The sequence below is a fragment of the Thunnus thynnus genome, chromosome 20 (assembly GCF_963924715.1).
Source record: "Thunnus thynnus chromosome 20, fThuThy2.1, whole genome shotgun sequence".
Taxonomy (NCBI): Eukaryota; Metazoa; Chordata; class Actinopteri; order Scombriformes; family Scombridae; genus Thunnus; species Thunnus thynnus.
In genome coordinates this window covers 24,372,425-24,385,465 of record NC_089536.1, presented here as the reverse complement: position 1 = coordinate 24,385,465, position 13,041 = coordinate 24,372,425, and the positions used below count along the sequence as shown (strand labels likewise).

Sequence of the window (13,041 nt, the reverse complement as noted above, 5' to 3'; positions counted from 1 at the left end):
TTTCTGGTTATAGTGAGAGACTGAGCTAATATTTTTTGTCATGGTAGCAGCAGTATGTTGCTGTGAAATAAAGAGAATTTGCAGTTTTGGTTTTCTTCATTCTTTTCCCATCTTAAATGAAACCACCGTACATCACTGTGCTGACACTCTTGTGGTCAGGTCCAGTACTAGAAATGAGAGAGTCAAGCTGTTTTGGTCCCTTAAGGAAGCTGATAGTGTTCAGAGGAAGCATTTCCACTGGTTGGGGTACACAGGCTTCCTGGAACAGCCTAACTGAACTGTGTGGAATGTGCGGTGAAGCCCTCTTTACTCCGTTTCACATGTTAACTCTTCTGATTCCTGGAAGATTTAGTTCAGTTAGTTTCAATATTACATCTCTCTGATAAAACAAAAAGAAAGAATTCTTCACACAGACATACTCTTGAGTTTGCGTTTGCCCAGCAGCGAAGGTTTTTACTCAAAAGAAATACAAACTAAGAGGTTATGTGTTTTAAATAAATTTATAAAAAAAGCATTTACCCACTGAAGCAGAACAAACACCTATCACTTGTTTTTCCTCGTGTAACATAGAATACAATCTGAATAGACGTTTTAGTAGCCTGAACAGAATGAAATAATCCAAGCGAAGAGACTGCCAACTTCAACACAAAGATAACAAACAGCCAATGATGACAGGGGAGAGCAAATGAAAATTACAAAAAGAAAAACTAAAGAGGGTTAAGTGCAGCACTGGTCAGAATCATATAGCGTAGATTCAGTCTAAGTTTTCTTCAGTTCCATATTCAGATAATCTGCTCAAGTACATTGTCTCTAGATCCGTAACATGCAAGCTCGATGAAGCATATGGTCAAATACGCATGGGAATATACTTTTTTATCTCATAGGATATTTGTAAAATATGAAAAAATCTGTAGATGTACAGTGGTAAAGAAATTTCATTTGCATGAATGAGCAGAAAAAAAGAACATCCACTCCATAGATAGTGTTTTCTTTAAAAAGGAAAAGGAGACTACATTCATTTCACTGAACAAAGAGTCCACATACAAAAACAAACAAAAGGATTCCCAAAATATCAGGTGATGTTTTAAATGTTCTTAAAGACCCCACTTATAGCTTTTAGTTTCTTAATTATTACTAGATAGTATCTGTGCCTTGGGAAACGGAGAAACACTCAAAAAGATCCAAAGATACACTTGTACAACGGAATACTGCATATCTACTCACGACTGGGTTAGGTAGGTCGACATGGAGGCTAGCTGCCGAAGATGGGAATGTCCACACGTACACACACTTCCCTTTGCGGAATACACTACTGGTGATTTCACTTGCTTTTTCTATCCGACACACAGTTAAGCGCTTGTCTGTAATGCTACCAGGATGAGGCTGTCGGCTCCTTTCCCTCTTTTTGGGGAGCGTGTTTAAGCGCTCCCTCGCTTGTCCGATAAGTCTGATCTGGAAATCTGTAGTTATAAGTATTTCTTTCAGAGTGAAGACTTCCTGTGCTTCTTCGTGCCATCTGGGTCTCGAACTTCAAGGGGATTCACAGTCATCAGCATCTATATTCTTCTTTGATTCGTTTTTCAATTTGGTCTTTAGTTTTTGCATCGTATTTCATGGTCTTTAATACACAAAGAGGAGGAGGAGGTTTTGAACATTCTGTAGTCCGTAGGTGTTTCTACATCTCTTCTCTTTTTGGCACCTTGGAGTAGATGATAAACCAGTTAAGGATGGAGGGGGTGAGAGTGTGGAAGGTGTGAGGCTCAATGCATACAGGAGAGCAGAGGGGTCAGGGTGCACACAGGGGGGCTACTTGTCGCCCACCTGTTCACTGACCCCTCCTTCTCCGGCTGTGTCCGTGGTGCCGTTGTTGTTGTTGTTGTTGTTGTTTGCAGCTGCTGCGTCGCCCTCCACTTCCTCTGCTGTTTTCACCCTCTTCGACTCGGGTTGGTCTTGCAGTTCTCCGTTCTGCCTCTTGGTAGGGAGGGACGCGGAGGCCGAAGCGTGGGTCGCCAGGAGATGGAGAGGGTTCGCAACAGCTGGTTAAAAACAAAACAGGACAAAACAAAAAGGCCAGATTTATTCAAAATTATTATTTTATGGTTACTTTGGCTGAAGCTACTGTAAGGAGTAGGACTGTGCCACCAGAATAATTATGAACTGTTACAATATAGTTAATTAATAATTAACCATTTGCTAAACCACACTTGGGTCAAAAATGGGTCCTTTAATTTCAGGCAGAGGTAGACAAAAGCAAGCTTCTCATTTCTAGCATGTGGCTGCCGATTTGTTGGCTGAAATGAAATGTTGCTAGCTGACTTTATCAGGTGTAGCTGGATAGCTAATTAAGCTAACGTTAGCTCCATGAGTTAGTTGAAAACACAGGCTCCAGCTAACTTTTTAATGTTTTCAGCTGACTTGTTTTAAAAGCAGGATCCTGTAAAAATGGTTTTAAATATACACTTGATGCTACATACGCGATATCATGCCAAAGACTGAGGCTAAAGCTAACAGGTCCCAGGCTAAATGTTAGCATCCTCAGCAGCTGATGTTCCATGTTAGAAGACATTGAAATAAAGAAACAGCCTTGTTCTTATATTCCATAGCTAGTTAGTCCTAATTTTATTAATTAACTGTTATTTCATTCTAATATAACCCTGTTTAGCTGCTTAGCTTACATACTTTTTCACTTTTTCATAGTTTTCAAACTATTTTTTACTTTTGGTGGTAAAAAAGAAACAGCTTTCAGCTTCTTTTCCAACATGTTGGGCAAAAGTAATGCTAACGCTGGCTGAGTTTGCTGGAGTTTAAACTTCGCCAAATTCATTAGAGCAGGAAAGAGCTGCTAACTTTAGCCTAAACTCTGATAGCATCCAGGACTGACTTCCTTACAGAGGAGATGATACACTGTGGATGTTCCAGTCCTGAACAGAGCTTTTTTTAAAAAACACATAATTTGTACACCCACAAAATGTAGTTAGCTAAAGGTGTGCTCCTTGGCCTTGGAAATAATACTTTGTTAAGCTAGTTGACCAGAAATGCTAACTGTTGCAGCTTATATTAGAGCAGATTTTATGCCCATTATCCCCCCAACTCTTCTAGTTATAGTTCCTAAGCTATGATTGGACAATAGCTGTTTGGGGGAGAGGTTTGGCGAATGGTCAGTTTGGTAAATTTATGGACCTCTGATTGGCTTGACTAAACATATGACTCTAGCCAACATGCAACAGCCAGCCAATCAGAGCTCCTGTTGCTGCTCTGTGGGTTGGGCTTCGTTTAATTTTTTAGGTGACCCACTGCTTACACATCTTTAAAATTAAGTGGTCACTAAATGGATAGTGAACATGTTAAACTGGGAGACAAATGAATTTAGACAGAATATGACTGGCAGACACATTAGTAAATTGAAGAACAAAAAAAGACAATTTTACTAATTGTTTTTGCTCTTCTATTTTAAAATTCAATTATCAAATTTATTTGTCATTCAAAGATCCAATAAATAATTCATTGTTTGTTTTTTTGCTTTTAGTTTATTAATGCATCATTTAAATGCAAATTTAATCGATCACTTCATGATAACCAGTTACAGTATAATACATCACTTCACTGAGCAATCTAAAATAAACACACAAACGTTCCAGACTGCATACACTCCTGACGTGGCGGTTAATATAATGCTGGGATAATATTCCTCCACAATATCATAACCTGAAGTCTTTGGTTCATTTCTTACTCGCTGTCAAGAATACACTAGTCTATTCAAACACAAGGTTCCCATTAGCTCTTACAAATTCTAAATAAAAACAACTCCTTCCTGTTGACTATTTATATATAGTTGGCTGAGTATATATATTAAAAACAGCAACAGGAAGGTGTTCCTATTGGCATATCTGGCTTAATATAAATAATAAGCCAGACATGCTCAGTTCTGTGGCATCACAGTTTCAACTTTGGATCTGTACCTTTTAAAATCACTTACAACTGTTAACCTTTGTTTTATGCTTTTATAACATTGTTGCTGCTTCTGCTGCTTCTCAGTGTTATATGCTATGTACACTGTTTACAGAATATTAATTACACTATCTTTCAAAGACTTGATAATCAGACGTCCTCATATGAGTTAAGGATGAAACATGCTTCTGCGAATACACATCTAAAAAAAACTACCCTAAAGCCAAATACTAGCCTGTAGCTGCTACATTCAAATTTAGTGGAGTGGAATGAGTGTATGATACAGAAACTACAGACTGTAGCTCTACAGTTCACACTGCAGCTCCTGATGCAATAGCAGCAAGAGCAAGAGACTCCAGAAAGGGTAAAAAAAAAAAAGGTGTACAGTGTAATATTGTTAAATATTAAATGACAATACATTTACTGAATATTTACTTATATTTCCTGTATATTTTATAATATTATAGTGTACATCTGTCAGGCAAGAGGAGAGAGTTCTTTTTACAAATTTAAACAGACTGGACTTTAGTTGCCATAAAGACCAGGGCAGAACATAGGGCTGGGAAATATGACACTATTTACCAGGACATTATATAAATCTGTCTTCTCTCAGAGATTTGCCATACTGTTATATACTGAGGTATAAAACTGTATCTCTGGGTATATTAGGCCGTTATGGACGATGCTGCAAATCAATGAGCAGCACTGCTTTATGCCAACACTGGATTTTTATAGGATTTTTACATCCGTGTGATGAAATACCTTATATTTCAGGTATTTCTGGGATTTGCTGAGAGAGCTGAAAATACACATTTATGTCTGGTTATTTTGTCCATTAACAGTGTCTCAATTGATTTTCCTGAAAATGTGCTACATTACAATATACGTATATCAATAATGTGATATAAAATGACATACTGGGAGAGAGGTTTTAAAGGACAGGTTCATAATTTTTCAAGTGTGTCTTAAAACAGCAGTATGTCCTTCATTCCTAACTGGACAATAAACAGAATTTATCACATTACCATCATTGCCAATCTCTTACTGACCAAAATGTACTCATCTCAGTCTTCAAAAGATAGGTAGTGTGAATTCCTTTTAATTAAACTGGGGATTGCTACAACAACCAATGAAATCAAACAGTTTGTTCAACCAACCAATCAGCTCAAAGTTCAGCCCAGAACCTTTTACTGGTCATACATACTGTAATTTCAACACCAAAAAGACTGAAAAGTAGTGAAGTGTTGTATAGACATGTGTCAGGTCAATTTCATTTATATAACACCAAATTATAACAGAAGTTATCTCAGGGTACTTTTCATAAAGAGCAGCTCTAGACTGTTCTCTTTACAATATTATTTACAGAGACCCAACATTCCCCCATGAGCAAGCACTTGGCGACAGTGGAAAGGAAAAACTCCCTTTTAATGGGAAGAAACCTCAAGCAGAGCCAGGCTCTGGGTGGGCGGCCATCTGCCTCCACCAGTTAGGTTGAGAGAGGGCGGGAGAAGGGGGAGAGAGAGCGAGAGAGAGATAGAGGAGGGAGAGAGGAGGAGAGCATAGCACAATGCAACAGTCTGCTGGTAGCCTATGACACTGTCTGTGCACTGCTTGTGTATATTTGCACAGTTGCAAAGGCAGAGGCATACCTTAGGTTTCAGTATCTGGTATTTGTGTCTGTGAATGTGTGTGTGTGTGTGTGTGTGTGTCACCTGTGCTAGCAGCAGTACTGATGGGGACCAGATGAGTCCCGTTTTGTGTGATGGCCTTTATTGGAAGCTGGTGCTGGCCGAGCGGGGCTTGTTGCACGATGGTGACTGTTGTCAGGGGAGCAGCCTGAGAGCTCTGGATGATGCGACTGACTCCGCCTATAGATGAGGCTGTGATGGACGGGACCGTCTCCACTTTTACTGCACGCAGGGAGACACATTTACAATCAAATCCGACACACATATATATTCACAGAATGACATTATGTGACTCTACAGGCTGCAGCAGCTCCAACATGTGAGCCCCTGAGAGAACAACATGAATCAGTTCTCACCTTTGATCTCTTGGTGGTCCCCTCCTCCGTTCTCCTGAGGTTCTGGGCTCACTGTAGCAGTGGGCTGTCCGCCAACAGTTGCCATGGTGACAGCTGGGATCTGGTGAACGACGTGCACCGTCTGCATGACGGGGGCGGGGCTACCTGTCGTCGTTACTATGGCTGGCGTTGCCATGGCGTAGGTCACAGGCTTCATGGTCGTTTGAGGCATCTGCCGCTGCACGGTGATCAATACTGGCTGGTTGTTGAGCGGGGAACCTATCAGCAGACAGGGTTAAAAGTTCATGTTAACCATCATTCACTACTGTTAACATAGACAGCAGCACGTACACTATACACTCTGTGCACTATTATTAAAAAACATCCAATAATGAGGTGCTGGTGGTCACCATTGTTAGCTAATCTTTGCTTTTTGTCGGAACACAATGAATGGAAAAAAATTGTCACTATATTTTTTATTACCAGAGGAGTTCTGTGCAAAGCGAGCCTCTTGGATGACAGCGAGTTTGGGCTGGACTGAGGTGACAGGGACGGGGGCGGGCGGTGGGGTTGGTTCTGGCTCCATGGGGACTGGGGACCCCTCTCTGGACAAGCTGTCTGGGGTCTGGACTCCACTGGAGTGGGCAGACAGTGCCCCTGTGTGGTTGGGAGAAGCTGGAGCGCTCCTGCGACAGGGAAAATCATTATCGACATGTACAAAAATCTGACACATGAACCGTGTGAGTAGTATATTTAAAAAGGACAACACTTGTGTGATGTAGATTACCTGGAGGAAAGCGGTCCCACGGGGGTCCTGAAGCAGGGCACTCCCCTGGGCCTGCGCTTCCTGAAGGCTTGTTCTATCAGCTTGCCCTCAGAGGCGGGGTCGATCCTCCAGAACGAGCCTTTGCCCGGCTCCTCCTGAGAGCGGGCCACTTTGATGAAGTACCGGTTCAGAGAGAGGTTGTGGCGGATCGAGTTCTTAAAAACACAAATATATACAAGACACACGTTGAGAATTACTAAAAAAATTGTACAAGTCTGAAACGATTACGTTACATCCCCAGCTACTAGAGAGGTCCCACGTTGTTGCACAAGATCTTGTTGGTTGAGTGTGAGGAGCAGCGAGGCCTCTCAGGACCGCAAGCATGTTTAGACAACACATTTTGGAGACACACCAACACACATTTCTTTCTGTTTCTGTGCTGTGACTGAGAGAGAAGGAAAATCACTCTTCTTCTATGGTAACAAGGTGCAAACAGCAATCAAGGCTGCAAATGGTGCAACACAGCAAGAATTCTTTTCCAGTGTGTCAGTGTGGATTCTGCTGCATAGTGAATATTGTGAAATTGTTGCTTTTTCTCCCCACTATCTACACTACACACTTACTGTATACAATATGTACTATATGTACTAGATACTAATCTAAGTTTCTATTGTCAGGAAATGATACAGCACTTGTGCCAGCAAACTGCAGCCAGTTACATGTTCAGAGAGAAAGCAAAATATTTTCCTAAAGTTATGATTATTTTTTGCTTTCTGAGACGTTCCTGAGCTGTTTCACCACCATCCATTAAGTTTTATTTATTTCCAGCTGTGAGCTGCTCCTCCATTTCTTTTGTGCATTGCAACGTGGGAGAAAAATGTCCATCAACAGCACACTAAAAGAGTTTTTAATGGAGCCAAATAGATATATCAGCTGATATCAGGTTAGTGCAGGTATATAAGTATTGGTTTATATGTTGGCCAATAAATAACTAGAAATTGCAGAAATGTTAAACTAGGTTTGAGGACATTTAGAAACAGTGGCTCTGTTACCTCGTTTGTCTGACAAAGAGCACTGACAAGTTGATTTTACAGTCATAAAATGTCCCATATGCATCTTAATATTTTAAAAAAAAAACCTCTAAGGCATCTGAACAGATACATCGTCATCAATGTTTTAAAATCAAATATGGTTTCCAGTCACAGTCTATAGTTAGTAGTATTCCTACAGACTGGTGTGAGTGTACTTAAATTGTCACTTTGCCAGCGTGAACACACTACATCCTCAAAGCCTGCTTAGAAAAAAAAAAATCTGTAGTATGAAACTAGGACACAGGCAGTGTTTGAACAGCAGCCTCAGCTCCAGATGAGCAGCCACAGTGAGAAACTAGTTCCTGACATTCTGATACCTTTCAGACAGCAGCATGACGCAGGTTTACTCAACCCACATCAGACCCATTCATATGAGACAGCTGTCACTCTGTCACTGTCAGCGGAGACTCTAGTCTGCAGTGTCATTCCACAGACTTATGCTGAATAATTACCGAATAAAAGCTTCAGTTTCAGTTTCATGTCACGCTCCCTCTCTTTCTCTACCGCGAGTGTGTGTTTTAGATTCTCTCTCTCTCTCTCTCTCTCTCTCTCCCTCCTTTCTTCTCTCCTTCTCTCGATTTATCTTCAGGGAGTCATTTAAGACACGTTTTATGTCTGAATAGGGTATGAGCTCACAGGTAAGGAGCTGCTGGTTAGCCAGCTGATGGCTGATGAAAAAAAAAAATCCTTTTCCGTATCTCAGAGCCCACAATAACGTCGTCAAGTTTCTCATATCGACCGACTAACAGTCCGAAACCCCCGAGAGTATTCAATTTACAGCATCAAACGGAGAAAAGCAGCAAATCCTCCTGAAAGGATGAATGTTTTGCATCTTTGCTTGATAGATTAATTAATTATCAAAACTGGTGTTAATTAATATGCTGTCAAATGACTTAAGCCGGTCAGATTAAACCTGAATTGGCCCCCCCGGACTAGCTATCAACGATTGGTTGTCGTTGGATGTGCAGTTTGATGTCAAGACGCCTGGTTCATCGCCTGAACCATCAACAATCTGCACGTCCAACAACTGTTGGATGGCAGCTCAGACGTTTTGGTCGGCTGTCTGCAGTTTGAGAAGATTTCCCAACATAGCTGCTGTCTATAGATCAATGATAAAATTGGAGTATATTTAAAAAGGTATGTGGCTCCATATTTTTCTTTTTTGTTCTGTTCATAGAAGAATTGCACAAAGTAACACTGCCTTTCTCTCTGTCAATACTGTTGAAGATGCGGTAGTCTTGTTTGAATCAACTTTATTGGACCTTTCACCCAACTAGAGCTGCAACTAACAGTTGTTTTCATTATCGATTCATCTGTTGATTATTTTCTCAATTGAATCCATTTGTTGTCTGGTCCGTAAAATGTCAGAAAACAGTGAAAAATCTCAATCACTGTTTGCCAAACCCCAAGACCCAACCTCAGATGTCTTTTTTTGGTCTCCACCAACACTCCAAAACCCAAAGATATTCTGTTTGCTCTCATAGAAGACTGAAAAAAACAGAAAATATTCACATTTGATAAGCTGGAATCAGAGAATTTGGAAACGTTCTTAAAACGATTATCAAAATAGTTGGTGATTAATTTCATAGTTGGCAACTAATCGATGAATTGACTAATCGTTGCAGCTCTAGAACCAACCAGGGGTTGGGTGGCTGCTCGGTTCTGTACAGTGTGAACACATATAGGTAGTAACAGTCTCTCAAACCTTTCTGCTGTGCTGGTCTGTTTTGAAATGTCCCACCAGAAGTCAGAATGTGATAAATGATAATTATCTCTGCGACACTGGTAAACAGACCGCTGCTTGTTCCAGGTGCATTGCCCTTGATGATGCTAGAATGGCCGTCAGTGCTGAGCCGAGGAAGCGTGACTCAACTATGTATGAATTACTTATTTAACCAGAGAAAAACACTGACAGTAGTAAACAGTGAAGACACTGACCTGCCAGCCTTTATCAGCTGTTCTGTAGTAGGGGTAGTTCTTGGTGATGTGCGTGTATATTCCGTTCAGTGTCAGCTGTTTATCCGGGGCCATGGTGATAGCTTGAACTATTAGTTGTGCATATGAATACGGTGGTTTGGAGTCGTCCTGCGGAAGATGAAAGAGACAAATTATGATTCATGTGTTTGTTTTGCTAATGAAATACACACAAGGCAAGTTGAAACAAGCCGTACATTTTCTCTCTCTGGTTTGGTCACACACTAGTGCGTGCATAAACAGACTCACACTTTGCAAAGTTCAACCTTGTCTGTGCTCCAAAGTCTACGCTGTAGTGAGCGTTGGGCAATTTTTAGACTTCAATGAGTAACCAAGGATGTTCACAGCACCCAGACACCACTAGAGAGTCTCTGATGCCTGCTGCCTTCATCATGTACACTTTGAAAAATCCTCCTTGTATCCATTCTGAATCCCACACACACACACACACATCCACATTTTGCCCACTTCTCCCTCTGACCTGCACTGTCCCACTCTCACCTTAGGGCTGTCTTCACCAGAGGCCTCCTTGTCGTTTTCCGACTGGGAGTTATCTCCTATTAGGTCAGAGGCCAGAACACGGCCTGTCCTGTAGCTGGAGAGTCCCGCCCCCCGTGGACTTGATGGACAGGAGTTTGCCGCACTGTGAAATAAACAAAAACGTTGCTGCATTCGGAACTTACATTATGAACACATTGATAAGGCGACTAATTCAGTAATAAAATCACCTGATGGTGCCTGTGGGTGAAGGCAGTGGGCTCATGAGGTGGGCGATGTTGTCAGGAATGTTGATGGTCAGTGGGGAAATTTGAGGTTGGACGGGCTTGACCGGTGATTCCGGCACGTTCCTTGGCTCCTTCTTGTCACTGGACAGCGCTGTGAACGTGATCTTTATACTTGTGCTGGGGAATCGGAAACAACACCTGCAAAACAAAAAAGGCTTTAAGCGAGGTTGACTTTGGTTTTTGAACATCGATGTATTTACTTTTCAGCTGCATGTTTGTTTACACATGCACACATGAGAAATAGTTTTGCTGGGGAAGTCAGGACCACAATGCTTATTACAGTGTCACTGAGCCTTCTGCCTGGCAACAAGCAGGCTGAGGAGGTCTAAGTGAGAGAAGCACTGTGATTCAGCTTCACACAGTTTAAATATGGACGTCCACCATGACCATTATGTAACACATCATATCTAACATACCCATTCCTAATTTAATAGGGTATATTTGGACTGGTTTGCAGACACCTTTGAATGAATTACTACATTAGCGTGGTGGCAAGGTTACCATATCCTACTGCAACATATGTTTGAATGTGAAATGTGAATTCACACACAGCTGACTGTGGTGTTTTCGGCTTTCTACAACCTCAAAAGATAAAAGACAAACAAGCTGCGTAGTGTAAACATAGTGAGGGGAAACATGAGGCCAAGTTGACACTGAGCCAGATCAAAACTTCATGGCCGCCCTTGTGACACTATGCCACACGTAAAAAATTGTGTTGTACCATGTATATAACAATAATTAATCATCATTGTCTTTAGTAAGTAAAATAAACTGCAGCCTGTGTTACAGCAGGTCAGAAATATTATCTATGCAAGCAGCTTTTAGCCTGTTTGGTTAGCATGTTAGGTGAGACAGCAGCATTTGAGTGTTAGCCAAAACAAAATACACAAAGTTCTCTGGCATTTAAAGCAACTCCAACCAAATTCCATTAAAAAAAACAGCCATGTTATGATATTTTTACTTGGCTACCAGTAAATACCAACATTTGAGAACACTCATACTAGTTTTGAGTTGTTAGGGAACACTTTGCAATTCGGCATATGTCAAACACAACGGGAAGATAATATTAACACAACTAAATGCATCGTTTTCACATGAAATGCTAACCTTCACTGAGCTGCAGATAACAGTGCACTGATTCTTAGCTAAAGCATGACTGTCTGACGTCTCACTGACGTATGTTTGGTGGACTACATGTATGCCGAATAGACCAGCATAACAAAATGATTCACATGAGGTCATGAATGAAGTTGTTCGTGTGTTTGTTTTTGTCAGTAAGCAATGACATGATTACAGCAGCGTATTTGAGCATGGAGATTTTTCGCGTGACGTTATCGGCATACAGCACGTATCCGGCTCGTCTTTGCTTGACACAACACGTGCAACACAACAATAACAACACATGAACCCACAATCCGCAGATACTTTTTTGTTTTAGTTCAAACACAACTCGTTATATCAGTCTCTTACATTCGTGGTAGCTGGAGAGGTGGAGCCCCTCTTCTCTGGAACACCCCATCCACAAACACCCCGTTTTTTCCAAGGCATCGGAGGTAGAATTCCCCGGTGCCGGTGCCGTCTTCTCCCGCAGTGAATATCTCGAGGTGTCGCCGGGAGATGAAGCTGGAGTGTCCCATGCTGACGTCCACCGAGCCCTGCGAAGAGTTCCGGCCGATGGTCACCGACCTTTTCTTCATCAGATACTCGAATTCTCGGCCCTCCAGCCGGGCTACCGCCGACCCCGACATCCCGCTCACCACCGCCATCTTCTGAGGTATCTGGTGGAGATTTGGAGGTGTGTTTTTAAACGCAAACGTACGGGCGGTTACAGGGATTTGTTTTTTAGTTTTGTGAAAAGGGGGGATCCAATTTTACACCGTGGAGAATTTGGCTAGGAACGTGCCAGACCGGGGATACAGCGGCTCCGACCCACCGCCGCGAAGAAGAGGAAAAAAAAGAGGCACTCCGGCCAATCAAAAGCAGCCAAACGGACGGAAGTGCTGTAACAGACATATAGTCCAACCAATGGGAAATAGGTCTGGGTAGGCAGATGTGTGGTGTTTACCAATGACAACAATAATAAAAATAGCCCTAGAAAATAGTGGTGGGTTGCAGTGCAGGCTGACACGCAGATGGAAGGGTAGATGGAAGATGCGGAGCAGTGATTTGAGGGAGGGGAGTTTGTGATGTAGGCAACACAAGAGGAAGATTTAGTCCACTTGCATCGTAGGATAAGTTCACAATTGTCAAGTGTGTCTTGAAACAACAGTCAGGAGATGATCATTGACTTTTTTTCTTGCTCTAATCATTCCTCCTGTTCATACTGACCCTTAGAAGATCCCTTCATAATGCACTTACAATGTAAGTGATGGGGACCAAAATCCACAGTACTCCTTCGCAAAATATATTTAAAAGTTAATATGAAGCTTGAGATCAAGTAGATGTCTTTCAACG

General features: G+C 41.7%; 1 protein-coding gene across 1 annotated transcript; it reads right to left on the bottom strand.

The window, feature by feature from the left end:
- Positions 1-481: 481 nt before the first annotated feature.
- foxk2a (forkhead box K2a) lies at positions 482-12,542 on the bottom strand. Its single transcript, XM_067577164.1, has 9 exons — positions 12,058-12,542; positions 10,531-10,725; positions 10,304-10,445; positions 9,767-9,913; positions 6,759-6,952; positions 6,455-6,657; positions 5,993-6,250; positions 5,661-5,858; positions 482-2,036 (listed from the first exon to the last, which is right to left on the bottom strand). The coding sequence occupies exons 1-9, from the start codon at positions 12,351-12,353 to the stop codon at positions 1,807-1,809; spliced, it is 1,863 nt and encodes a 620-aa protein (XP_067433265.1). The 5' UTR covers positions 12,354-12,542; the 3' UTR covers positions 482-1,806.
- Positions 12,543-13,041: the final 499 nt, after the last annotated feature.

Coding starts and splice junctions, on each gene's coding strand:
- foxk2a (XM_067577164.1), bottom strand. CDS start 12,353: ATGGCGGTGGTGAGCGGGATGTCGGGGTCGGCGGTAGCCCGGCTGGAG. Junction 9,914..10,303: donor CTGGTGAAGACAGCCCTAAG/GTGAGAGTGGGA, acceptor CATCTTCCGCAG/GACGACTCCAAACCACCGTA. Junction 6,658..6,758: donor GTGGGACCGCTTTCCTCCAG/GTAATCTACATC, acceptor TCCCTGTCGCAG/GAGCGCTCCAGCTTCTCCCA.